This window comes from Microplitis mediator, chromosome 10 (genome assembly GCF_029852145.1).
Source record: "Microplitis mediator isolate UGA2020A chromosome 10, iyMicMedi2.1, whole genome shotgun sequence".
NCBI classification, from domain to species: Eukaryota; Metazoa; Arthropoda; class Insecta; order Hymenoptera; family Braconidae; genus Microplitis; species Microplitis mediator.
The window spans coordinates 10,172,407-10,199,915 of NC_079978.1; the positions used below are offsets into that span (position 1 = coordinate 10,172,407).

At 28.5% G+C, this 27,509-nt stretch overlaps 6 protein-coding genes across 15 annotated transcripts; 4 read left to right on the top strand and 2 right to left on the bottom strand.

Annotated features, from left to right (window-relative positions):
* Positions 1-8: 8 nt before the first annotated feature.
* Positions 9-13,977, bottom strand: LOC130675651 (eukaryotic translation initiation factor 4E-1A-like). 3 transcript variants are annotated; one of them, XM_057481459.1, is made up of 4 exons: positions 13,845-13,977; positions 788-966; positions 380-697; positions 9-293 (listed from the first exon to the last, which is right to left on the bottom strand). In XM_057481459.1, the coding sequence occupies exons 1-4, from the start codon at positions 13,854-13,856 to the stop codon at positions 179-181; spliced, it is 624 nt and encodes a 207-aa protein (XP_057337442.1). In that variant the 5' UTR covers positions 13,857-13,977; the 3' UTR covers positions 9-178. The 3 variants fall into 3 exon arrangements, with proteins under 3 accessions (XP_057337442.1, XP_057337441.1, XP_057337440.1); XM_057481458.1 differs by having other exon boundaries at positions 13,840-13,965; XM_057481457.1 differs by lacking the exon at positions 13,845-13,977 and adding an exon at positions 1,290-1,411.
* On the top strand, positions 1,523-5,563 carry LOC130675644 (uncharacterized). Of its 4 annotated transcripts, XM_057481440.1 has the most exons (7): positions 1,587-1,609; positions 1,827-1,857; positions 2,429-3,052; positions 3,206-3,705; positions 4,369-4,753; positions 4,825-5,133; positions 5,214-5,563. In XM_057481440.1, the coding sequence occupies exons 1-7, from the start codon at positions 1,602-1,604 to the stop codon at positions 5,268-5,270; spliced, it is 1,914 nt and encodes a 637-aa protein (XP_057337423.1). In that variant the 5' UTR covers positions 1,587-1,601; the 3' UTR covers positions 5,271-5,563. The 4 variants fall into 4 exon arrangements, with proteins under 4 accessions (XP_057337422.1, XP_057337425.1, XP_057337423.1 ...); XM_057481439.1 differs by lacking the exon at positions 1,827-1,857 and having other exon boundaries at positions 1,523-1,609; XM_057481442.1 differs by lacking the exon at positions 1,827-1,857 and having other exon boundaries at positions 1,541-1,679; positions 5,214-5,562.
* On the top strand, positions 7,196-11,949 carry LOC130675643 (uncharacterized). 2 transcript variants are annotated; one of them, XM_057481437.1, is made up of 6 exons: positions 7,196-7,481; positions 7,653-7,894; positions 7,972-8,217; positions 8,323-9,197; positions 9,320-11,684; positions 11,770-11,949. In XM_057481437.1, coding segments are annotated over exons 5-6 (2,334 nt in total). In that variant the 5' UTR covers positions 7,196-7,481; positions 7,653-7,894; positions 7,972-8,217; positions 8,323-9,197; positions 9,320-9,351; the 3' UTR covers positions 11,771-11,949. The 2 variants fall into 2 exon arrangements, with proteins under 2 accessions (XP_057337420.1, XP_057337421.1); XM_057481438.1 differs by lacking the exons at positions 7,196-7,481; positions 7,653-7,894; positions 7,972-8,217; positions 8,323-9,197 and having other exon boundaries at positions 9,204-11,684.
* On the top strand, positions 12,722-14,875 carry LOC130675650 (proliferating cell nuclear antigen). Its single transcript, XM_057481455.1, has 4 exons — positions 12,722-13,083; positions 13,192-13,357; positions 13,649-13,793; positions 14,133-14,875. Exons 1-4 carry the CDS (start codon positions 12,863-12,865, stop codon positions 14,387-14,389), a joined length of 789 nt encoding a protein of 262 aa, XP_057337438.1. The 5' UTR covers positions 12,722-12,862; the 3' UTR covers positions 14,390-14,875.
* A 209-nt stretch (positions 14,876-15,084) lies between these two features.
* LOC130675646 (histone-lysine N-methyltransferase PRDM9) lies at positions 15,085-18,783 on the bottom strand. Of its 2 annotated transcripts, XM_057481450.1 has the most exons (6): positions 18,633-18,779; positions 18,439-18,546; positions 17,654-17,895; positions 16,844-17,542; positions 16,582-16,758; positions 15,085-16,503 (listed from the first exon to the last, which is right to left on the bottom strand). In XM_057481450.1, exons 2-6 carry the CDS (start codon positions 18,446-18,448, stop codon positions 16,120-16,122), a joined length of 1,512 nt encoding a protein of 503 aa, XP_057337433.1. In that variant the 5' UTR covers positions 18,449-18,546; positions 18,633-18,779; the 3' UTR covers positions 15,085-16,119. The 2 variants fall into 2 exon arrangements, with proteins under 2 accessions (XP_057337433.1, XP_057337432.1); XM_057481449.1 differs by having other exon boundaries at positions 18,439-18,783.
* A 3,071-nt stretch (positions 18,784-21,854) lies between these two features.
* Positions 21,855-27,194, top strand: LOC130675653 (palmitoyltransferase app). Of its 3 annotated transcripts, none has more exons than XR_008991320.1 (10): positions 21,855-22,290; positions 22,660-22,881; positions 22,989-23,149; positions 23,233-23,391; positions 23,499-23,636; positions 23,716-23,870; positions 23,962-24,079; positions 24,161-24,273; positions 24,353-25,560; positions 26,094-26,232. XR_008991320.1 is itself a non-coding variant. In XM_057481462.1 (10 exons), exons 2-10 carry the CDS (start codon positions 22,733-22,735, stop codon positions 26,393-26,395), a joined length of 1,398 nt encoding a protein of 465 aa, XP_057337445.1. In that variant the 5' UTR covers positions 21,859-22,290; positions 22,660-22,732; the 3' UTR covers positions 26,396-27,194. The 3 variants fall into 3 exon arrangements, 1 of the variants encoding a protein (XP_057337445.1); XM_057481462.1 differs by having other exon boundaries at positions 21,859-22,290; positions 24,353-24,455; positions 26,094-27,194; XR_008991321.1 differs by lacking the exon at positions 21,855-22,290 and adding an exon at positions 22,423-22,580.
* The last annotated feature ends 315 nt before the right edge of the window (positions 27,195-27,509 follow it).

A 27,509-nucleotide genomic window follows, 5' to 3' on the forward strand; every position in this document is an offset into this window, starting at 1 on the left:
ACTTCAAATGTTTTTTTTTCTTTTGTATTCAATCTTATAAAACAGTAATTCAAAAGTAATAAATTCAATAATTAATTTTTGTTAGTTTTTTTGTCCAACTATCTAATGAAATTTCATAGAAGTGCAAATGAATAATTAAATATGAAAGTGAATTAAATATAAATTTAATGAAAAAAAATTAAACTTGATAAGTGTTTTTAGTGATGCTTCCAGCTTTTACCATAACATCTTTGTGTACTTGATATCCTATTATTTGTTTTGGCGAAATTCGTAGTCTTTCTTTCAGTTTTTTTCTAAAATAAAATTAAGTAAAAATAAAAATCCGGTTTTAATTAATAAATTTTTATAATTATTAATTATAAATAATAATAATATTTACCCAATTTCAATGACACTCGTTGCTCGGCTAGAATCGGCAGTCCAAATTCCTAATTTGTCGCCTTTAGGTCTAACATTAACTACTGCACCACAAACATCATCAGAGTGTTCATTGAATGCTTCACCAATCATACATAGTAGAATTTCAAGCCAAAAATGATCAAGATCAGAGTTTCTTTGTTTCTTTTCTAATGTCATGAGCCATCTTCCTCCATGTTTATTGGCTTCATCCTCCCACATAGGACGAATACCTTGTTTGAACATACTGTAATCACATCCTTGTCTCAATTCAGAAGCGGATTTTATATGATTGTATAAACTAAAAACAACAAAATATTATTTCATTAATAATAGAAAAAAATTAATTTTAATCTTACTATTGTACAATATAAACAAATAAATTATCCACCTCCAAAAATCTTCAGCAGTGTCAAAGCTCGTGATTTCTCTTTGACTTTCTTCCCAAGATTTTTGTTTATCAGGTTCGTAATACCACAAAGTCCATGTGTGTTGAAGAGGATGTTTGATCAGAAGCTCTGGTGGATACTCTTCTAGGTTAGTGGACTCCTGTTCCTTTTTTTCCATTTCCTACGATAAAAAAGTACTAATGAATTATACAAATTTTTAAATAATCAGCAGTAATCTATTAAATACTGTGGGATACATAAAAAATTATTTTAGATCGTTCTGGATAAATTTGAAGTAGAAAATTAAGAGGTTATGGCCATCTGTGAACTCGAAATGCAATAGCTGCATGGGGTGGAAAAAAGCAAGATACAAGATTGTCTTGTAACTGCATAAATTTAATCATTTTTTACCAGTAAATCTGGTGAATTAATTTTACACAAACAAACACAAGCATTGATAAAATGATGTAAGTTTTTTAAAAATTATTTTTTATATTAATTTACCTCAATTTCATCGGTATTATTCGTAGCCATCGTAGCCATGTCACACAAAACCATCGACGAAAAAAAAGAAAGATCTAACCAAATGTGGATCACGAATTGTGGGGGCATCTACTGGCTACGTTCTATACTTTTTTATTTTATGGAGTTGTCATGTAGGTATTTTTGGTAATGTATTATAGAAAAACATTTAAATATATTTTAGCAACGTATTATATTTATATAATTTCCATAATATAAATATACCTCTTATGCGCAGTTTTTTCTTTCATAATAAAAAACAAAACTACAACTTTAATTCAGTACTTACATATAATGATCAAGTAAAATATGAATAATATCAATTTTGAAAAAATAATTAACATAATGGAAATGAACTTTGGATTTTAAAATGTCAGTAAATAAATTGAATATTTAGTAAGCTTTTACATTTAGTTAATTATTTTTTTATATTCTAAATGAACTAAAATTTCTATTCTTATTTTATTTGTATATAATTTTTGCTGATGGAAATTATTTGCTACAAAAAATTTTCAAAAGAGCTTTAAAAAATCTACAACAAACCATCGTTGTATGTAAATATTTATCATTTATTTTATATTACTTTCAATTAAATCCTAGAATAATGAATTATTAACAAATTTCCATAATAATAATATGTAAGTAATATATATTGTAATAACAATATAATAATTATTTTATGTTGCTTATTGAATAAATTTACAGTGATTTAAAACTCTAATCCCACCCCGTTATACGGCTGTTTTCTATCCTAGAAAAATCTCTCAAAAAAATTCATCCCCAAAATAAGGGGTTGGTATTCCTGTAAATATCACGTTCAATGTTGTGTGTTTTTATAATAATCTCTGATAAAATTAATTTAAATAAATGTAATTAATTAATTATACATTGAATACAAGCACGTAAATCACTATAAAAAAAATGGTAATGTAACGTAATTTTTTATAAATAACAATTATAAATTTCTTATTTAATATTCATATAAATAAAATAATGCTAGAGGTTAGAATGTAATTAAGACGCGTTTATGTGACTAGCATATAAAATGATGCACCTCGATATAAACAACTTAAAATACTTGAAGAATTAATTTATAATGTCTGTCGAACTTTGATTTTTAGATTAACAATGAAAATGGTGAAGTAAAGAATGGGATGAATAAACAAGAGAATACTTATGGATATGAAACTACATATTCATCATATTATCCAAGCTCCAATTCCCCATCGGCTGCAAATCAGCCTCTTCCAGGTCAACCACCGTTACCTCCAATGCCTCCACCAGCAGGAACTCTTCCACCTTTACCTCATGTATTTGCACCGATGCCACAAGTTACCCAAATTCAATCTTGGGCACCAGCACCTACTTGGCAATGGATAGCACCCCAAGCAACAGCACTAGCTGCTCAAACTTCACGTGACATGAATTCAACGAGAGGAAATTACACAAGACGTGACAGATTTACACATAATCGTAATAATGTTTATCCACCGAGAGGAAATTTTCATCGAAAAAATCGTAGACCTAGGTTTGATCAACCTCAAACTCCATTTGATCCTACAACAGCGGCTTATTTTGGTCAATCTTTAGCAGCTAGTGGTATTAGTATTGATTGGCAAAGAGGATTTGCTGCTGCTCATAATGATGCTCAAAATCTTGTTAATCATATGGCTATATCTATGTCTAATCAATCGTCTGGACTTAATGATAGACAAGAGGGCGATCAAGACATAAAAATAGTATCTGTATGTTTTTAACATAATAATATATATATATATATATATATATATATATATATATATATATATATATATATATGTGTGTGTGTGTGTGTGTGTGTGTGTGTGTGTATATATATATATGTATATATATATATTACTAATATTTATTTATTTTAGGAAGTACCAGTTAAAAAAGGTAAACAAAGAAAGCCAATGTCACAAAATTATCCTAGTAGACCTTGGAATCGTGAAGATGCTCAAAGTGCATTAAAAGTTGAAAATGAATATAATAAAACAGTTCGTGCCCAAAGTTTAATTATTAAATTTCCTGATCCTGATTTAAATAAAGATATTGTACGTGAATTTCATCCTGGTATACAAAATATACACTTTCAAAGCCCCAGCGGACCACGTTATTGTTTTATTCAAATGTCTGAGGATGTTAATATTGATGAAGCAATTAAAGAATTAGAAAAAATTCCATTTGGTGTTGGACATCTTAAAGTTGAAAGAAAATCACTACGAGATGAAGATTTTCCTATGCCCGAAGAGATTGATCCTTATACGTTATACGTTGGTAATTTACCGGAATCTGTAAATGTTAATGAAGTTAAAAGTAAATTTCCTACAGCTACGCGAGTAGATGTTGGTTACGCTCAAAAAATGAGAAATACTAGGTAAATTGATATTTTTTAAAAACTTTATAATAAGGTAAAAGCCCCTATACCCGCTCACTTTTCATTGGAGTGAGATTAAATCACTCAATATAAATTAATAAATAAAATTAATAACCATATTTTTTTTTTTTTTTTATAGTTATTTTTTGAAGTTTCGAGTATTAGAATAAAGTTTTAGTTTGAAGAATAATGTTGATAATTAATTATTATTAATTTTTTAAATAAGGTCCTTGAGTGTACCCATAGTCGCTCACTAAAAGTTGTGATGTACCATTACTCGATCAACACATGGCCCTATAGAGTCGCTCAAAACAATATCAATTAAACTATGATAAGTTTATTGATTTGGAAAATAATTTATAAATTATACTACTTTATTCTTTCATAATATAAAATTTCATGAATTTTAAAAATGTATTTAATAAGATATAGTTAATTTAAATTTATAATCTATTATAAAATAATTTGATACATCATATTTTAATATATTTAGATTCACAAATAATTATTTATCAATAATAATATTTTTAGTTGTAATTTTTTTTTATAAAAATTATAAAAAAAACGCCTTAAACAGTTAAAGTGAGCGACTAATGGTACTGAGCGGGTATAGGGGCTTTTACCTTACTAAAAATTGATTTTAAATTTATAAATTGTTTATAGATATGCCTTTATTCGCTACACATCTGTTGAAGAATCTATAGCGGCCTATAAACAAGCTCACGATTTAATGTGGGATACAAGAAGTATTATTGTAAGGTTTAGGCGACAACGTGGTAATACTTGTTTACCTGGTGAACCCAAAAATAATGCAAAAAAAGTAAAAGAAGAACTAAGTGATGATATTGTAAAGACAGAACAATCCTCTTGTAGTAATAAACAAGTACTAGGAAATGATCAAAATAATAAAATTTTCGAAGTTAATCAACAGACAATTGGAGCTGTTTCAAATAAACCTGATAATAAGAAAATAGACTCACGATTTTCTTTAGATAATCCACCGACAACGGTGGCACCCACTGAAGCCTCTCAACAACAACAACCTTGGGTAAATAATCAGTAGCATTAAAAATTTAAGTATAAAATTAATAAATCGACTGATTTATATTTAAAATATAGACGGAGGAATCGCCTCCACTTCCATCAGCAGCTGAAGCTCCACCACCGCCTCCTCAAGATGATTCAGAATCAGTTCTCATAACAACAATAAAAGAAGAACCTGTAGATTTTGATGAAATAGAAATGTCTTATGTTCCGATGGATGATGAGGACGATGATGATGACGATGATGAGCCAGATGAATTAGATGACTCGAATGATGATGTTGATGAAAATGATAATCAACAGGATGATACAGAAGATCAAACCGATTCCATTGAAAGTGAATTACAGAGCAGACGAAATAATGGCAGAGTTGAACAACCTGATGTAATTATTATATTTAATTTTTCATTTAAATATATTACTTGTAAGTTGTATAATTTTAATTTTTATATATTTTGTTTTAGCACTTGGATCGAATGTTCAATGAATTAGAAAACATTGTCGGTGATATTGAACTTTAAATTAAATTTTTATTATAAGATGATTGATTTTATTTTAATATGACTTTTCAATTTAATGTGGATGTTAAAAACAATGGACTTCCATTTTTATGAAGTTGTAAATATTTTTATGTATGACTAATACCTGTTACCTATATTATTTTTAATGATTTATCGATTGATATCTAAATAATAATGAATAATGATAATATATCGAGCTAAACTAACAATCCTTTGATAGATTGCTAGCTCTGGAAATCGTGATATATGTACAAGTATTTTAACTGCAAATTAAAAGTGATTTTTTTTAAATGAAATCAAATTTATTTATTTTTATTCCTTTTAATCATTTTTGATTACGGCAGACGATCTATGCCCTTCTTTGAAGTCAAACTATTTCTTCTAGTGTAGATGTTAAAAAAAAATTAGTGATTTTCTATTAGAAATATATTTATTTAGAAAAAATAATTAGATGAAGTTACCCAAATAGCACACTTGCCTTAGTGGCATCTATAAGATATCAGTTTTTAGGCTACTCTTTGACATATCGATAAAACACCAATATTTTGACAAAATGATCAGAAATTTATGTCATTGAAAAAATATCTGCTTAAAAGACTTGACTCAAGTGACGACAAAAAGTAAATTACAAATAGTGGTAAAATAAGTCATCTAAATGACTTTTTAATTGACATGAAACAGGAAAAACAACACAAATTTCATCTGTCTCCGGGACCAACATTTGCATGTCTTATTTATACCAAAAGATAACTTTGAGACAAAAAAAATTTGTCTTATCCTTTTAAATGACATCTTTAAGACATCTTAAGGAGGTTAGAGCGAAACTAGTGAGTCGAAGTAGGGTTTGAATTTTTTTGTTTGCTAAATTCTCCTAAAAGTTATAAAAATCCATTACTTCCCTATCCAAAAATTCCCATAGAATCCATTCAACTGCGACAAAAACCGCATAGAAACCAATACAGTCTATAGGATTCTATGCGGTTTTTGTCGCAGTTGAGTGGGTTCTATGGGAATTTTTGGATAGGGTTTAATTTATAATATCATAGTGAATTCATAAATTAATAATTATTACTTATTTAATGAAAGAAAGTAATGGAATGACTTGGTTATTTTTGACTCATATGGTTTTATAAAAAGATGTGGCAACAACACGTTCTAACTTCTTAAACATCGATATTCAAATTAAAGCGGGAAAAATTTATTTCTAATCTTGTCCTCTTTTTAATGTATTTCTATCTTTGTTTTTTCTCTCAGCTGCTTCCGCGACGTTGCCAAACCCTCAATAATATGTATCTCTGTCGATGAATGAGATTAAGAAATAAAGTATAACTTCAATTATTTAAATAACTACAATGGTAACACAGTATTGTTAAAATCTTATCATATTCTAAAAACATTCAAGTTTATAATATCTGGTTTTTTAGTTCTTAAACTTGAGAGGTTAATAATGAAAATAATTGAAGAAGTCATACCGGTATAAGAACTTTGAAAACGTTATTTTTAAATCTTTATTTCTAAGAAACTAAACGGTGGATCAGATCCAAATTTTGATAATACATCGATAAAGCACTTATTTATATATATATACTAAGATTTTAATCTTAAAGTTGGAAAATCCTTTTTACATTAGATTCGCTCGAATCTCCTTAAAGTTGTCTCTGTGCTACTTGGGTAGTTAGTAATTTAGAATTTTAAAAAAATCCCGCGAGTATTTTAAACATTTACTGCAGTCTAGTGACAGCAAATATAAGTAAATAACCTTTTAGTTTGGCGTCTATCAATAAAACGCGGGAGAATAAATAAGAACACGAGGGAAAACTAAGGCTAGCATTTTTTACATCGCACTTAGTGGGCTGCAGGGGTAGGACACTCTGACCTCCCACCATGCCCAATTTTGTCCCGTCTTTGCGAAACTTAAGAAAAACCCAACGACAAAAAAAATTCCTTAACAAGAGTTTTATGAGCGTGGTAGCACTGAAAATAATAATAATAAGTAAAGCCACAGTGAGCCTTTCAGCCATTTTGGTTTATTTTATCACAAAACTGAAGCAACGTGACACGCTGTATTGTGATTTTATAAAGTGTTTTTTTAAAAATTGAATAAAATTAAAAGAAGATAATAGACATGACTATTTGTAGTGTTCATAATTGCACACACTCCAGAAAAAATGATGTATGTATTTTACATCGATTTACATCGAATGAAAAAATGTAAGTATACTATAAAGTTGAGGTTATATCAATACTTTTATCAATTTATTATTATAATAAAATAATTTATAAATAAAATAATGTAATAAATTATTATAATATTTAAATCATTTTTAAATAATTTATAAATTATTATAATAAAATAATATATAATAATTTTTTATTTTTTAGTTGTAAAGAGTGGGTTCGTCTTCTAGGAGATGAGGACCTTTTGGGCCTTACACCACAAATGTTGTATCAAAAAAGAACCGTTTGCGGTTGTCATTTTACGGACGATGATTATGTTTCTTTCAAAAGAAAGAAACTGAAAAGTGATGCGGTTCCATCAATATTTGCAACGGAGATCATTCCTTTAAATGACGAGCAAATGAAGTCTTTTATGCCTCAAAATAATGTGGTTGAATCTAGCATAGGTATTTTTTTATGATACATTTTAATTAAACACCGATAATATTGAAAATTTCAATGAAACAAAATCTTTGGCTTATAGCTGTTCGAGTTTCAGTGGACCACGATGACTGGCAGAATAGTTTGAATAAACGAAAATCACATGCAATTGATACTTGTGACTTACAAGTTGCTGAAAATGATACGTTTATTAATGACGATATTGAAGCAAGCCGGACGCCATTAAATGTGATTCAACAAAAATCTAAAAGAAGATCGGTAGATATGGGTACTATCGCGACAAGTGTTAGAGAAGCGACTCCTAGAAGGCAGAGAACACGTTCATCAGGTATATACAATTTGAATAACTTATGTTACGAACTCATTACTATCGGTTGAATATTTCATCGGGTACATATAGGAATTGTAAGATTTACGCAAAAACTTTTTACAGAATTAGCGTTTGAAATGTTGGATACGAATTCAACAGTTCAGAAAGTTTATCCGTTCCCATTCAATGAAAGCAGCAATATTAACGACTTGGAGTATGTAAATATGCAGCAAGTGGTAAAAAAAAAAAAAGGGATATCTCATCAAGCACTATTAAGGAGATTGAATGGTTATTTAAAATATATGGAGACTTCACCCGCTGAGGAACTGGTTTCCAAAATTGATTCATTATTAAACAATTATTGTAAACCCATTAATTTTCGACGTGTGTGCTGAATTTATAAGCACGTCGCGTCACAAATTCCAAAAAAACATATTATTATACGCCCTTTTGGCCTATGAAAGTTTTCTAAACCTATAAGGGCGTATAAAAATAAGTCATTTCTGAATAAGTAACGCGACAGAATGTACGCGCACTTTGAATTGTAAATATTTTTTGAATTTATAATCGTGTTGTGTGTATACATATTTATATATATTTTTTTCATTAATTACTTAAATAACACTAAATTGTAAATATTTTATACAATTGCAAGCGCATTATATGTATATTAATCTTAGCGCGCGAATTTACATTTCTTGGCAGTCAATCATTTATTAGGTATAAAGTTGTAAATATTTGATTAAATTACGAACGCGCGATTTGTTTTTTTTCATCGAACTGATGTCGGTTTTCTAATAATTCATTATGTTATTGCAAGCTATTTTAACAAATAATACATTTTTTATATAATAACTTTTGAAATAATTATCTATAAATCGCGAACAGAAATAATGAATCACGCGTGCTGGTATGCACTATAATTATTTAAATTATAAACATATTTTCAATTATTCCTCGAGCTGCGATAACTTCGATCATCCTTTTAAATCATTCAGGTAAAAAATAAAAAAACGACACAATAATACGTAGCAGTTGTTTATCATTTTATATATTACAACTTTATTTTTACTAGTTACTATTTTTAAAAAATATTTAATTTGGTGTATTTGTTTTAAAGGAGCAACATCGTACGTGACATCAAGAAGACTTATGGAAGAAGCAGGAGTAACAAATGCTAACCCTACACCGGATGTTAAAGCTATTTTAGAGTTTCTGAAAGCTGAAAAAAAAGCAAGGAAGGAAGTGGAAAATCTCTTAGAAAAAAAAACATTAGAGTGTGAGCAATTGGAGGACCAATTAAAAAAGAGATCTTGCAATTGCTCGCAAAAGTCAACTTTTTCTCAAGGTCTGTCGTTGTTAATGGCTATTGAAGAACGCAATTACAATCGACTAAGCGGTGGTGAACGCTACACCAAAAACGAAATAATATTTTCTCTTAATATTTTTAAAAGATCACCAAAATGCTACCGATTTCTGCAGAGTTTATTTCAACTGCCATCAGAAAAGACTCTCAAGCGGTCTTTTGCGGATATAAAATTGCATCCAGGTTTCAACGATATAATTTTTTCTGCACTTGACAAAGCTACGAGTCGCAGTGTTGATAAATTGGATGCATATTGTGCAATTTTCGTTGATGAAACGAGTGTAAAAAAGAGAGTTACGTTCACAGAAGGTGACGACTCTGTAACCGGGTTTCACGACGATGGTAATGGTTGCCGGAAGCCAGACTTAGCCGACCATGTCACTGTTTTTATGCTGCAGCAACTTCATGGCCACGGAAAACAACCTTTATCATTCCACTTTACAAAAGGTCCAATGAGTACAGAAGTTTTGAAATCCTTAATTACTCAATTGATAGAACGTATTGTAGCTGCTAATAAAATCAAAATTGTCGCAATGGTTTCTGACCAAGGTTCGACAAATAAAGGAGCCTTCAATCTTTTAATCAACGATACTGTAGATGGGCATTATACTCGTAATTTTTTCACTGTCTCAACATCGACAGAAAAAATTTACATATTTTATGATGGTGCGCATTTAATGAAAACTACAAAAACTTGTTTTTCCGGAGCATTCGACAATTGGGTCCGTGAAGACCAGGCTAATAACAAGAGAAACGAGTACGAAGGCAGAATCATTCATTTGGGCAGTGAGAAGGCTTATTGGCGGGATGTTGTTGATTACTACGAGACTGATCCCAATTGTCATTTAACTGAAGATCATATTTATTCGAACAACAAAGTGAAGATGAACGTGGGAAAGGCTGCTCAAGTTTTAAGCGCGACAACTGCCAGAAACTTAATTAAACGAGGTAGATCGAATCCCATTCAGCACCCAACAGCTGAAGAAACCGGACGAGTTATAGGTATAATTGATGAAATGTTTGATTCATTAAATGGGAGTAAAATTGTTGGAAACGACCCGAAAATCACTACTTCGAGAGCTTTGGTGACAAAAAATTCTTCTCATTTCAATGATTGGTTTTCATATCGCAAGTTATTTGCATCATTTAAATTTATTATTCCTAACAAAAAAGTACAAGGGAACAGACAAAGTGCTTCAAAAGAAAATCAAAAAGATAATCACGTTAAAACGACTACTCCAAAAGCCATATTAAACAATCTTTCATCTGCCACTGACTTATGTCGTTATTTATTAGACACTGCTGGATTTGAATCAATTAACATGCGACATCTATCTACAGACGGATTGGAAAATTTTTTCGGTGTCGTTAAAAGTTTGCAAGGCTGCAATAGGAATTTAATCTGCTTACACTTTATAAGTGCATTTAAAGCTGCTCTGCTTACATCATATTCAAGCTTCACGATAAAAGGCACAAATTGTAAAAATGATTACTTTTCACCAATAATCAGCTGCGATGATTTAGTGACGAAACATACGAGTCAAACTTCTAAAGCAGATGTCGAATCAAATCAAATAGACTGTGAAGAAGATGATAATATTCCTCAAGTACATTTGCTAGACACAGATGATAATTTTCTTGAATCGTTAAATCTTTTTTTTGATGATGACATAGATGATAATGATGACTGTATAGTATTGACTGAGGAACAAATACCGGAGAAAATATTTCGGAATGTTTTACGCTCAATCAGTGATACACAGTGTACAAATTGTCAGTCAAATATTTATGAAGTGAATGAACCATCTATTCAGATTATGTCTGAAAATTTAAAAAGTGCAATTGCTGAAGCTGTTAATATTTTCAACAGAACTGTAAAACCTAAACTCCATGAAAAAAATATTGGTTTGTTAGCGATTACAGTTATGACGTCTGCATTTAGAAATAATTGGCTGACTTGTTCAAAACACCAAGTCTCGCTGAATAGTAAAATTGTTAGTAAAGTTGTTACTATACTTATTCAACAACAATGTAATATTTTAAACCGACAAGTGAAATTTGACGAACAAAAGGCAGCAAATGACAGGAAAATCTCTGAACTTAGTGGTAAAGGCAAATGGTTTGTAGATTTTCATTAATTATAATCTCTTAAATCGAATTGAAATTATTATATATAATTACAATTTATTAATTTTTATTTTCAGAACTGTTAGCTGGTTTAATTTGGAGCGTTACGTTGTCTCATGAAGATTTTAATGTACAGGCTTCGAGTGATTTCCCTATATGAGACATTTTAATATTACAAATATTTATTTTCAATTATTTTCATATCTTGTTCGTGATTGATTGTTATACAATAAAATTTAATTTATATATTTTTATAATTTCTGTGTTTTATTTAATATATATAGATTGGTTGCAATCATAAGTTACCTTACTTTTGGGACGAAAAAACTGTTTAAGCTATAATTATTTATTTTCCAGCTTAATTATTCTTAATCTCCTCAAATATTAAAAATTAAACTGTTTTTTTTTTTATTTAATGTATGTAGATTTAATTAAATAATAGATTATTTTATTTTCGTTATAAAATACCTGTAAAAGCTATAATTGATCATTTTCCTGCTTAATTATTCTTTTTCTTTTTAAATATTAAAAATGAAATTTTTTCTATTCTACGCGACTTAATTTTTTTTTTGTTACTTATATATTTATTAATTTTTTATTATTCAATACTTTATATGTCGGAGAAAAAAATCGAATCCTACCTGGCGGCGTGATAAAAAGGACATTCCGTTCTAACCTACTATAAAGTATGACAAATCGAGTTGCTTTTAATAAAAAATATGAATTGAGTGTATGAGAATAAATTAATATTTTTATTTTAATTATTGTTAAGAATATTTATTTATAGATCCTAATGAACCGTACACTTGCATCTTTTATTCTGCAAAATATTTCCTATTTTTTTTTTATTTTTTAAATTTTTGCTTTTTTCGCGCCAAATTTAATGACCAGCAGAGGGAGATTCATTTATCTCAACATACTGCCAACTTTTATATAGTCAGAAATAAAATTTCCTTCGAAATCTATAGATTCTTGAGTTTCATTTTGTTAAGTTTGACAATAAGTTTCGCAAAGTGGACAAATTTCGTTCCCATCTCAAAGCATTGAGTGTCCTACCCCTGGTGGGCTGCTTTCTTTGTCGAGTTGCTTGTCCGGCTAAATTTAACAATTTATCTCACGTATATTACAGTTAATTAATTTATTAAGTGTAAAAATAAATAATAAACAAAGATGTTTGAAGCAAGATTAATTCAGAGTGCTATTCTGAAAAAAGTTTTGGATGCAGTAAAAGATCTTTTGTCAGAAGCAACTTTTGAATGTTCCGATTCAGGCATCCAAGTCCAAGCCATGGACAACGCTCACGTTTCCTTGGTCTCGTTAAATTTGAGAAGTGATGGGTTTGACAAATACCGATGTGACAGAAATCTCTCAATGGGAATGAGTATTCCAACGTAAGAAATTATTTTATAGAGGTTACACATTACAGATAATGAGCTGGATTTTACTCAACCGATTTAGTTGTTGTAATTAATGAATTTATAAATAATTTTTTTAAATAGCATGGCGAAAGTCCTGAAAGGAGCTGGATCTGAAGATACCGTTACTCTACGAGCTGCTGATAATCCCGACACAATAACATTTATTTTTGAGCCATCCGGCAAAGAAAAATTAGCCGAGTATGAGGTCAAACTCATCAACATGGACCAGGAACATCTTGGAATTCCGGTACAATAAAATTCGGCACAATATGAAAAAAAAAAGCTGAAATGATACTGAAGTTAGCCGACGTCTTATAGTTTTTTGATTTTTTTAAAAACTATAAATTATGAAAAACCAATGTTAAAAAAAAAATTGCATCCATAGTTTTTTTAATTTTCTACATGTGCATGTTTTTAGTTTTACTTTTTTTTTTTAAATTAATTTGTTGAAAAAGAAATCCGAACATTGTTAATTGTCTACTAACTTCAGGATCAAAAAATTGAATAATTATTTAATCACTTCTTTTAATTTTTCTAGGAAACATTTTACTCATGTGTCGTTAAAATGCCATCAGCTGAGTTCGCTAAAATAGTACGTGATCTTTCTCAATTTGGAGAAACTGTCGCCATTGCATGCTCCAAAGAAGGAATTAAATTTTCCGCAGCCGGAGATTACGGAAATGGTAATATATTAAATATAATATCAATAATTATTAAATAAATAAATACCTTACATCTCCATACATAATTTTTTGCTGCAAACATTTTGTTTTTATACTAGTCGCACAAACTTTAGTCAACAACTGAACCGCTTGACGATAATTGTTCAACTGACAGTCGTCAATCTCTAACTCGGGGTTACTACAAAATTATTATTTCAAATATAATAATTTTATACTTTATTTCACTGATTAGTAATAATCTCTTTTATATCGGTGTACATTTGTCGATACTAATCTTCTTTACAAATAATGATAATAAGTAAAAAGGATTATAAATTTATTTGTATAAATTGTTTTTAGCAAACGTGAAGTTAGCTCAAACAGCAGATGATTCAAATCCTGAGGAGGCAGTTGTTATTGAAATGCAAGAAACTGTTAAACAATCATTCTCCTGTCGTTATTTGAATAGTTTTGTCAAAGCAACACCTCTCTGTAGTCAAGTAGTGCTATCTTTATCAGCCGATGTTCCTCTTGTTGTTGAATATAAAATAGGAGACATCGGGCATATTAGATATTACTTAGCGCCTAAAATCGATGAGGAAGAAGAAAACTCATAAATACCAGCGACTGTATAAATATTTTTTTTTCCTAAAAGACATTCGTCATTTCCCTATCATTGAGAATATTTAGTATTAAATTTTTTTTTTCTCAATGAATGTAAAAATAAGTTAAATATTTTATTTACATGCGTTTGTGTAAATTATTGCTTTTAAATTCCTCAGTGCCTCCATATAAAGAAATAAAAAAATAATAATAAGAAAATAGTAATTATTGATTGAGAATTACAGAGATTAAGAATTAAAGAAAATTAACTGTATATTTTCAAGATAATATATTATTCAAATTTTACATTTAAAAGTTTTGGCTTGTCACAGTGCTAGAAGAGAATAACGCTGAATCGACGCATTTTTTTGTAATAGTGTGACAATTTACAATTAGTTATATAGATCGTATCAGTACGAATAAATTTTCATTATACATAATAATTTTTTTATTATTATCAATAGTAATTGTAATTTCTTTTCTCTTCTTTTGTTAAAGATGCACGTATTTTTTTTTAATTTTTTTTTTTTTTTTGTAACATGTAAGAACTTAATACATTTTGGAAGAAAAAAAAATTAAATTCTTGTCTTTTATTATTTATTTACCTTTATTATAATTACCTTTGTTATTTAATCTACCTAGCCTAGTCAAAGATATTTAATCATCTTATTTTTACGTCTCAAATACTAATCATTTCTGATTAGTCTCAATACTAATTTCATAAGCTAGTTTAATATAAAAATACATAATTAACTTACGAAGGAATTATTTTGGCTATTATGGATGGAATAGCCCACAATTATATATATTAATATATTTATGATTAAATCATTTTCGATTTTTAAAAATCGTTTCTTAATAATATTAATTAAAAAAATTTTTTTTTAATTTAAATAAATGAAGGAGCAAAAAAATATGGAATATATTACAAGTTACAAGATACCGTTATCTTGTATGAAAAGCTACGAATTACTGATTCATTCAATGCTTCATTTTTTTTTATCATATATTTTTTGTTTAATTAAATTCTTCACACATACTTGAGGTACTCTTGCTATCCAATGTAGTAAGTACAATCTTTGGTAATTAGTATATTTTTAATTAGCAAAATTACGTAATGTATTTTTAAAATTCATGATTAGATGAAAAATAAGATAATTTTATTTTGGCAATATCAGTCAGCCTCTTTGGTTCGAAATACGAATGGTATTGCTTTTGTTATTGACATTAAATTAGTGTAATTGTATCAGTTTATAAAAAAAAAACAAAATTATTATTTTTGTGTTAATATTTAAGGTAAGAGACCCAATACTCGATCAGGGAACTAGTACCCGATCACTCATGTATTTATACATCTATATTTACTAAATTTATCTATACAAATACAGTGATTGAGTACTAGTTCTCTGATTGGGTACTAGGTCTTTTACCTTATTGAGTTCCACTAAATGATATCTAATAAGAAGCAAAAAATAAAATCAAATGATTTAAAATGTAAAATGACTTTGATTATATTTCATTATTGTTTAGACTTATTAAAGTTGGGGAATAAAAATAGAGTGAAGAAAGACTTTAATACCTCTAGTTAATCCGTTGAATTTGACCTGTTAATAACTTTCTCAATAATGTAATAATAAATATACATGTCATATCAACGCAATCACTACCACGCAATTGAGCTTTTCTTGATTATTATTATTATTTTCTGTTTCTTATTATCTAATTAAATAGAGACAGAATTTACTTAGGCATTTTTACTGCCATTACTACCATAAAGACTTGGATGAACAAATTTATCGTGAAGTGTTCGAAGATGCCTCAACAAATTGCTCTTTACATTGAATCCTTTTTTACAGTAAGAGCAGAGAAATGGCCTTTCTCCTGTATGCGTTCGCTGATGTATTACCATTGATGCATGACTTGGAAATACTTTTTGACAAATATTACATAGTTTTTGATGATTATGAACTCGTTTAGGTTTTGGTGGTGCTGAATTATTCATCAAGGCTAATTGTTCTTCTGTATGCTCTGTTTGAATATGACGAACCCATTCTTGAGGTGTTGGATACATGTTACCACAGAGGTCACATTTTAATGGTGGAAAATCTTTATTATCATCATCGTCACCCTAAAAAATATTCAATTATTATGAAAAATTGTTTTATAAAACAAAATATAATGTTACTATTTAATTATTTATTCATACCTTACGTTTCTTTCGACGATTTTCCGTCATATCTGCGTGCGTAAATTCGATATGTCTTACCCAGTCTGAAGGACGATTAAAAGTTTGACTGCACATATCACAAGTTAAAGGTGTATATTCTTCTTCTTCTTCTTCTTCCTCTAAATCTCCATCTTCATCAGCGCTATGTACGATTTCCTAAATAAATAATTCAAAGTATACATATTCAATAATTAATAATTCATAAATATAATTATTTATAAATAAAAATATGAATACTTACTGGTTTAATATCAATATCATGATCTATCGTAAGTGATTCAGTAGGATCCATAGATTCTTCCCAATCAATTGGTTCATCTTTTACTAGAAGACCCAGATTTAATTCACCATCACCAACTTCACTTCTAGATTTATTTGAATCTGTTTCGTTGTCTTTTGATCTTTTTTTCTTTACATTTTCTACATTCTCTTTATTTTTAATTTGTTCATTATTTTTTGCTTCTTCTGTTATTTTTTTCGGATCAGCATTTATTAATATCTCATCAGGTTTGTCATTAGTTTTCTCTGGTAGTGTCGGGACTGGTGGCACAGGGGATGGTATTGTAGTACTTGCCATGGTAGTCGTAGCTGTTGTTGTTGCTGTTATAATTGGCTGAGTAGTAGGTGGCACAGGAACTGGTTGAGGTGTTGTTGTTGCTTCTTGAATAACTTTTTCAGTACTTGGTTGAACCAATTTAATCTTTTGTATTTGTCCTGGTACTGGTTGTTGTTCTCTTTTATCACGATCAACTTTCTGATTATTTGATTGAATATTCTCTTTTTTACTTGATGTATTTGATCTCCATAAACCACGAACTCTCAATATATCACCAGCCTTCAATACACCTTCCAGTTGATCATTAGTAACTGTTGCCTCGCCACTGTACATATATTGAATTAATATTTTCAATGTACGGTAGCCGATCTCTATTGGTAAGACCTATCAAAAAAAAAAAAAAAAAAAAAACACAATTGATTTATTAAAATCCAAACAAAAAAAAATAATAATTTTTTTCAGCTAAAGTTATGAATAAATAAATATATTATTTACTACGATGATTGGAGAATTGGTATTTGCACCAAAATGACAAGTCTGAAAGATATGACTGAGATAAGATGAACAGGCGGCAAGTACGAAGCGATGAGCGGCAACATGACGTCCACAAGACGTAGCCAGTAGAACATCAGCAAACGACTCTGAATGTAGCAAAGTTGCTACTGAACTATGAAGATGAGCTCCATAGCTGTGCCACTTCAGTTGATAATTTTCTGAAGCTGCGATAGCCATTTTTTCTATAATAAAAATCAATATTATTACATCATTATTTATTAGCATATGGAATTCAATAAAATAAAATAAAAAATATATAACTGGTTTTACGAAAGAAAAAAAATATTATAAATTATTATCGAACGTAAAATTATTCCCTCTGGGGTACAACCGCCAGGCTCGACCGACTCTATTGTTTCGCGATCGATCCCGTACACGTTTCAAACGCAATCATTTATCCATCCATCCATCCATCTCCAACTATTTTATTTCTTTAAAAACTCAAACAATTATCACAATAATATATGCGTTTATTTATTGTCATAAAATTCCACCGTCATCACTTGAATATTACAACATTAAATTCAAAATTATTTAATCACAAATTCGATTACGTTTAAATTTGTAAATAAAACTTTTTATAAAATATTATGTAGATCTCACATTATTATACCCAGAAAATTTATATTTATGAAACGTAAATATATATTTACATAATTTTTTTTAGTAATGTTATATGATAATGAAAGAAAATAAAATAATAAACCAAATGTTCTCATTTTTACCTGACGACATCAATTAAGATTACAGTCGGTCGATGGTCACCTTAAATATAATTTTTTTCAAAATGATCTTCAAGATCTTCTGCTTAATTTCACTTATTGATCACACAACTATATTTTGTTAAGTTAAAAACAATTAATATGATTATTTTTTTAAACGTATTACAAGAAGGAAACAGTGAATAATATTCGCTCACGCGTTGGTGTTTTGAATGGCGTGTCGCGGACGGGGTACGGGGCAAATATGAGCATCGAACCACGGCGTAGGGGCCTAAAAATCGATATTTCGGTCTTTGCTCCATCCTCCGGGTGTGCGGTGCGGTTGTGCGACAGTGTGCGATGTTGGTTTCACAGAGGATGGGTATGTAGGTATAGGTGTAGGGTACCCCCTTGTCATTATCGATTTTCCCCGGCTACCAATCGCACGCATCCATTTATCCCATCGATCGCTCGAGCTGATTTTAGCGTTTGCGTCTCTCCCAACAAACTCTCCCTATTACATATACTACTGCTACTGCTTTTATATTTATTTTCTCTTTCTTTCATCTGTTCTCTACATTATATATTTACCTTTATCTGTACTCTCGCTATTAACTGTCTTGCTCTTAACTATGCTGCCCTTCTCTTCTCTTATATTTTATATCCAACTTGCCAATATCATCCACACATGTACTTCTATGTGTATCAACAACCCCTAGTGCCAATTCAGTTATTGCCATCATTCTTGCTCATAAAATATAAAACTTGTTCCTCTTATTGCCGTTTTTTTTCCCGCCTAACAGATACATCCACCCTCTAAATATGATACAGCAACGATTTACATCCGACTCTTAATTTTTTTTTTTTTTTTTTTTTTTTTCAATTATTAATACTTAATTTAAATGAGTGTGAATGTAGCAGACATTGGACAAATTTAAAATTATTAATAAATAGATTAAATAATTGATAAAAAAATTCAAAAAAATGCGCATTTAAAAAATTTAAAAATTAATAAGTGCATTTTTTATAAATATTATTTTTATGATTATTTACTTTATTTATTTATTTATAGTTTTAAATTTGTCCAATGTCTGCTACATTCACACTCACTAATTTCATGAAATTTACTCACATTAATCCAACAATTATTGATAATAATAATTGTGATGCTCAATTAAGAATTATAAAAGAAAATCATGCTGTGAAATAAATGGAGGATAAAATAATAAGTTAATGATTTTATTTAACTCGCTGCATTGCGACGAATTTTATTATTGTTTTATTGTTTGTCTTTTTTATGTAATGATGGGAGTAATGCAATGGCGGGAAATTTACTATGTTGTAATAATATACTTTAGACATAGATTTTATTTAAGTTAATAACATACATTTATTTTTTATATATTATACTATTAAAGCCTTCTTTCGTCTGACCTCAGAGAGAATCCAATAGACCTTATTAAAGGGATCAGAGATTGTTAATGCGGTTGTGATATCGAACGTTCACACGTGATTTGTTGAAGAATGGATCAGGAATTATTTTTTTTCAACAGAATTAAAAAAATTAACGTGTTTGAATTATTAAACCGGATTTATAATCGGATAATTAATTACTTAATTGCTTTAATTATTTAAATACTTTTTCCCATTTTATTTACATGATCTACATAAGCCGCATGTGTTTGTCAACACCAGCAACGGCGTTCAATCACGTGCTAATCCGGGGAATGAACGCGTTCTTTGAGATGGCGACACTACTATCAACAAACACAACAATTAAAAAATTTATTGATATAAAAAATAATGTAAATATCAGTATGAGTGTAAATGTAGCAGACATCAGACAATTTATAAATTTTAAATAAATAAATTGATAAATTTGAATAATGAAATTTTAAAAAATGCGCGCGCTGATTTTTAAATTATCTCAATGCGCATTTTTTAATTTTTATTCAACTTACATTTTATTTATTTATTCAAAAATTTGAAAAATTCCCACTGGTCAGTTATATATGTATGAATATCCACACTCATATATCAGTATGTTCTCGAACTTTTATTAAAATTTTTTAAATTATATTTAATTACATACTTATACCTTTAATTATTTAGTTTGATATGTCGAAACAAAATGATGACATTATAATTCTTTGAACTTTATTAATAGATTTAAATGATGGATAACATTATTATTTTTTACTTGTTTACTTATTTGTAAAAATAAATATATAAAAATAAGTTAATTTAAAAATGATAGTCAAGTTAGCAGACATCTGATAATTTTTAAAACTTTAAAATAATAAATTAAAATTTTTATAAAAAAAAAATAAAGAAATGCATGTTTAGAGAATTCAAAATTCAGTACACGAATTTTTTAAAATTTGATTGTTTTAATTATTTAATTTTTTTAGATGTGATAAAAAACATTGTAAAAAACTCATATTTTCATAAAGTTAAAAAAATATAATAACTATTTTATTTAAGATAAAAGCCCCTATACCCGCTCACTTTTCATTGGAGTGAGATTAAATCACTCAATATAAATTAATAAATAAAATTAATAACCATATTTTTTTTTTTTTTTTATAGTTATTTTTTGAAGTTTCGAGTATTAGAATAAAGTTTTAGTTTGAAGAATAATGTTGATAATTAATTATTATTAATTTTTTAAATAAGGTCCTTGAGTGTACCCATAGTCGCTCACTAAAAGTTGTGATGTACCATTACTCGATCAACACATGGCCCTATAGAGTCGCTCAAAACAATATCAATTAAACTATGATAAGTTTATTGATTTGGAAAATAATTTATAAATTATACTACTTTATTCTTTCATAATATAAAATTTCATGAATTTTAAAAATGTATTTAATAAGATATAGTTAATTTAAATTTATAATCTATTATAAAATAATTTGATACATCATATTTTAATATATTTAGATTCACAAATAATTATTTATCAATAATAATATTTTTAGTTGTAATTTTTTTTTATAAAAATTATAAAAAAAACGCCTTAAACAGTTAAAGTGAGCGACTAATGGTACTGAGCGGGTATAGGGGCTTTTACCTTATTAATATTAAGTAAGTAAAATTTATGAGTGTGAATGTAGCAGAGATCAGACAAATTTAAAATTATTAATAAATAGAGTAAATAATTAATAAAATTAAATAAAAAAACAATGCGCATTTAAAAAATTTTGAAATTAATAAGTGCATTTTTTATAAATATTATTTTTTTAATTATTTACTCTATTTATTTATAATTTTAAATTTGTCTGTCTGCTACATTCACACTCATGTAAAAGTTATCTTTAATTTATATACAACTTATATTCGCGGGTTTTATTATCTATCGATATATAAAAGATTTAAAAATATATCGATATAACACACTATCGATACATTTATTTAACTCTTGCCCCACTCTAGTATCTATTATTTAGCACACTAAACCATGACACTCGCACACACATGTTGAATTCCAAGATCATCAGTCGTAAATACACGTCAGGTATTGTCATAAATACTGAATGGTGTTATTAAAGAGACAGAAAAAAGATTAATTTATTTTTTTTTCTTCATCACTTTAAGTTGTGAGAGAGATATAATAGCTTACAATTAAATACATTGTGTGGTAATGTCAAAAGTTTTTGTCTGGTCAGTTCGAATGACACAAGTTTTATTTTTTGAATTTTTGAATTATTAATTTAACAATGATAATAAAAAATATAATAAATAATTAGTCTAAAGTTTTAATTTCCCATGGATTTTATTAATTTCATACGTGCCAAAAAAAAAAATGATTTCGGAGTGAGTGCTCTTGATGATATCAACGGCCTCCAGCAAGGTGAAGAAGATGGTGTACAGAACGTGAGTTCATCGTTTATTTTAGGGTTTAAAGTACGATAAGCATTCACGTGATGCTATTTGTTACAATGCTATTTAATTATGGTATAGTTTTTATTTTTTGAAATGTAAAATCACTTAGGTTAAGTCGATAATCTCCAATGAATCATGATTTTTTGATGATTCCGATAATAAATTTAATAGATATATAAATGTATGGAAGTAAAAAGTATTATAAACTATAAATATAAATATTTATGGTCATTTAGTGACCTCGGTTGTTATGGTGATTGCATAATGTAATATTTTAAATGGTATGCGAGTTATGTTAATGAAGAACGAAAAGACTTTCACCCTTGAAATCATTATAATTTTGTTATTTACATTTTACAGATTCCTTTGCAGGCTTGTGGTTAGATAAAATAATCTTTTGATGTACAAAATAAAAAATAACAAATAAATCACGATGCCACATGTTACAAGAAAATGGGAATTATTCCCAGGACGAAATAAATTCTGCTGTGATGGTAGAGTCATGATGGCACCACAAACTGGTGTATTTTACTTAACTTTGTGCCTCATTAATTTAACGAGTGCTGTATTTTTTATTTTTGAGTAAGATTTATTCATTTAATTAACAAACATTTCTAATAATTGTTAAGATTTGCGATGCATGTAATAGATGATAGCGTGACTAATGAATACACTTTCATCATTTTCAGTTGTCCATACTTGGCGCTCCACATAACTCCTGCAATACCAGTGATAGGTGGATTACTTTTTATGTTTGTAATGTCAGCATTATTACGAACAAGTTTTAGTGACCCTGGTGTTATACCTAGGGCGACACCTGATGAGGCTGCATATATTGAAAAACAAATAGGCAATAATTTTATATAAAATTGTTTTTTTTTTTTCTTTTTGCCATTATTTACACACTCGCTATTAATAATGTTACATTTACAGAAGTTCCTAACAATGGTAACTCTCCAACGTATCGACCGCCTCCACGTACAAAAGAAATTTTGGTGAAGGGCCAGCCAGTTAAATTAAAATATTGTTTTACTTGTAAAATATTTCGACCTCCAAGAGCGTCTCATTGTAGTCTATGTGACAACTGTGTTGGTGAGTCTATTAGTCTAATATTTATTGCTGAATTATTCAAGGTCAATTTAATTTTTTTTTGCTTTTCATATATATTATATTGATAATAAAGCCTAATTTTTTTACAGAGGGATTTGATCATCATTGTCCATGGGTTGGCAATTGTGTAGGTCGAAGAAATTATAGATATTTTTATGCATTCATTGTATCCTTAGCCTTCCTATGTGTTTTCCTTTTTGCTTGTGCAACAACACATCTCATTATGCGTAAGTTTTGATAACAATATATGTAATTTTTTAGTTTATTGATTCAGTTAATATAGTAAATTAATAATTTAATTAACAGTTACGAGAGATGATAGACCATTTTTAGATGCTATTAAAAATTCACCAGGAAGTCTTTTCGTTGGTACTATTTGCTTTTTTTCCGTTTGGAGTATTTTAGGTCTTGCTGGATTTCATACTTACCTTACAAGCAGCAATCAAACGACAAACGAAGACGTAAATTATTTTTATCATCTACTATCATTGTTATCTTTATTTAACTGATATATATTTTATTTTATTTTAATGACTATTTGAATTGTTGTAGATAAAAGGCTCATTTTCAAGTAAAAGAGAACAAGAAAGTTTTAATCCATATAGTCATGGAAATATTTGTGGTAATTGTTTTTACGTACTCTGTGGACCAGCTCCACCAAGCCTTATCGGTATTTATTTTTTTTATCTTTCTGTAGTAATTAAAATGAATCATTAAATTTACTTTTAAATATTTATATATAAAATCATAGATCGACGAGGAATTGTCACGCCCGGATACAGAGCTGAACGTGAACGAACTGGTGATGATTATGTAATTGCCAATAACAAAGCTTATGGTACAGTTAAAATTACGCAGCCACAAGTAAATATTATTTTTATTATGGAAATTGTTTATAATAAATTATTGTAAAATTCAATGATCATTTTATTATTTAATACAGGCTAATGGTCACAATATTCCATCACATGTAGATAATGATTTGACTGGTTCAATGAATAATCTTGTCTCAGGTCAACGTTCACCGCGCATTGAATCATTAAACGGTGAGTTAACACTTATGAACCAGTTACCACGTTGTCCCGTTGAATTACCCAAGTATCGTCAGTACACAAATGAAGTATACATTCAAAAATATTCAACGCCGCGACGTTGTGCTCAAGATCGCGTACAACCTGGTGATGCTTATGCTGCCGAAATTGAACGTCTTAATGCAGAAGTTCAAAAATTTAATTATAAATGTGAGGAAACTTTACAGAGATATCCACAAAGATGCCGTGAAGAGTATCAACGTTGTTCTGAAAATAATTTAATACACAATCAACAACAGTATACTGTTGAACAAAAATACGCGATTGATCTTAAAAAATATCGACGTGGATACTCGGAAGATTATTTAAGATATGGTGGTATTGATGATGATGATGATAATTACAGAAAATCAATTGATTTACAAAAATTTCCTCAACGTTATTCTGAAGATCCATCACGACAATATCACTCACCACAAACTTTTAAATACAATAATCTTAGATGTAATCAACATGGCTTTAAATATCCAATTACTAAGAATATTTTACCAAATAGAATATTAGGCTCTGGTAATATTCCTATGATTGGTCAAAATGCAATTGGTCTAGTAGTTAATAGATTTGGTTCAGCGCCTTTAAATTATGATATGGCTTTTATGGATAATAATTCTATTTGCCCAGGGAAAAATGCCGAGGATAATTTAATGAATAGTCATTTTATTGTCAGCCCCCTAAATGATAACGATTGACAATGACTACTCACTACTCCGAGGCATATTAGCACTCACGTCCCTCGTTTTTCATCGAGAAATCGCATTTTTCATAACACCAATGACATTAAATAAGTAATTAAACTTATTAAAAAAGAAAACAATTACATACATACATATTTATATGATATGTATAAACGTTTTAAGAGATTAATATATTCAAAAACTTCCAAGAGATTTAAAAAAATTAACATATTTAAACTAAATATAATAGCTATTATTTTAACAATAGTTTAGTATCTTTATAGATAAACATACACGCAAACTTTTAATGCTATATAAATCAATAAAACGTGTTTCTTTGTTTATAATTACGACCTATTATCGAGGGCTCAAGTCCGTGATTTTTGGTAAGTCCATCATACCACTTGCATATTCGTGCACAATCAATTTAAAAAAAAAAAATTTTTTTTTATTGTTTCTAATCCATTGGTAAAAATAGTTTTTTTTTTTGTTTTGGTTTTTTTTTTTTTTACTTGGCATTAACATTAAACCGACAGTATTTTTTTTTATCACCTTTATTTTTTACCTTTATAATCAGCATTTTCCCTCAGTGCACCATGCATTGATAAGCTTGTTTTGGATTGTGACTAATTCACGAGGATTTTGGTTTGAATTTTTTTCCATTTATTTAAATATTTGTAAATATGTTTTGGGGGGATGAGGTTATTTTTTTGACCCATTTGTCACGTTATTTATAAAAACATAAAACGTATGCGGCTTTTTAATTTTATTTTTAAAAAGCCAAGGTATTCCTAGATCCCTTATAACAATTATTTATTAATTTAATTAATCAATTATTACTATTATTATTATTTTTTTTAATAATATTTATAAATGATAAAATGTAAATAATAAAATGGATTTAAAATTATTATTTTAGGTAGTACGACAAATAGCGTAAGCCACCTCGTATCCAACGAAATGCCATTGGCTTCATTGAATATAACGCCAATAGACATTGATGAGATAGCACCATTACCACCGAAACAGAGTGTAATTATTCCACCTGTATTAGATACGACAATTCCCCAAATGACTGTCACAACACCCTTATCGGCCTCACGATTACGATTACTCCAAGACACAACAATGATTGAATCTGCATTAGATTTAGACTCTTTAGAAGAGTCAAGTGTCGGTCGTGGCAGTCAAACAGGTCTTATTAAAATAGGTATTGTTTAATTACATTGTTTATTGTTATGACAAAAAATAAGTTTATGACCAAGAGTTGATCACATTCAACGCTTCGCGATTAAGATGTGTAAAAATAGTCAAGATTAATATCAACACAAATGATTGATGTGACTTAAAAGTGATAATATTTCTCGAGCAGCTTCGTTCATTTTGAATTTGAATAATAATAATAATAATAATAATAATAATAATAATAATAATAATAATAATAATAATAATAAGGCTCCTAAGGCAACGAAACTTGGCCTGCTGCGCATGCTGATCATCTTGTTGATGATGCATCGCAGCAGTTACGATTTGGCGCTCAGCTGAGGCCCTCGGTAGAGTCGGACTACCGGGGATAACCCCCTGAGCATTTAACTAAAAAGAAATAATAATAATAATAATAATAATTGATCATATAATTTGTATTATAATAATAGTAACAACGAACCGATTTTTATTTTTTAAGCTACGTAATTTTTTAGATATTAATAAATTTATTATGAGTGATTATAATGCACATAAAATAATTTAAAAATAAAAGTAATTAAATAAATCTAACAAGTTTAAAAAATTAACTCGCATTTTTATCATGAGAGAATAAGATTGAAGTTTATAATACATTTCTGTATTACGGCGGACTATTATGCAGTTATAAACTCATGTACACGTCGTCTATAATGGAGACTTGATAAAGAAGTTTATAGTACCAGTGTGATAACTGGTCGTGTACAGGTATTAATTGTGGGAGTCTTTTACGTACATGATATATATATATATATATATATATATATATATATATATAGCTACGCACAATCTAATTACGTTTTTACTTGTAATTTTTTTTTCTGTTTTAATAATTAAGAAAAAAATTTGTTTAAATAATGGATAAAAAAAAAATTAAATAACAATTATACTAAGTATAATTATTATTTTTTGTTTGTAATTGTACAGTGTTATTGGAAAATAAAAATTTATGTAAATATTTGTAGTATTAATATTAAAAACACAAGTTAAACGAAAAAATTTTAAACGTTTTAATTTAATTAATTGACCTTGTGTATTATTTTTGATATTATTAAAAAATTTAATAAAATTACAAATTTTATTTACAAATAAC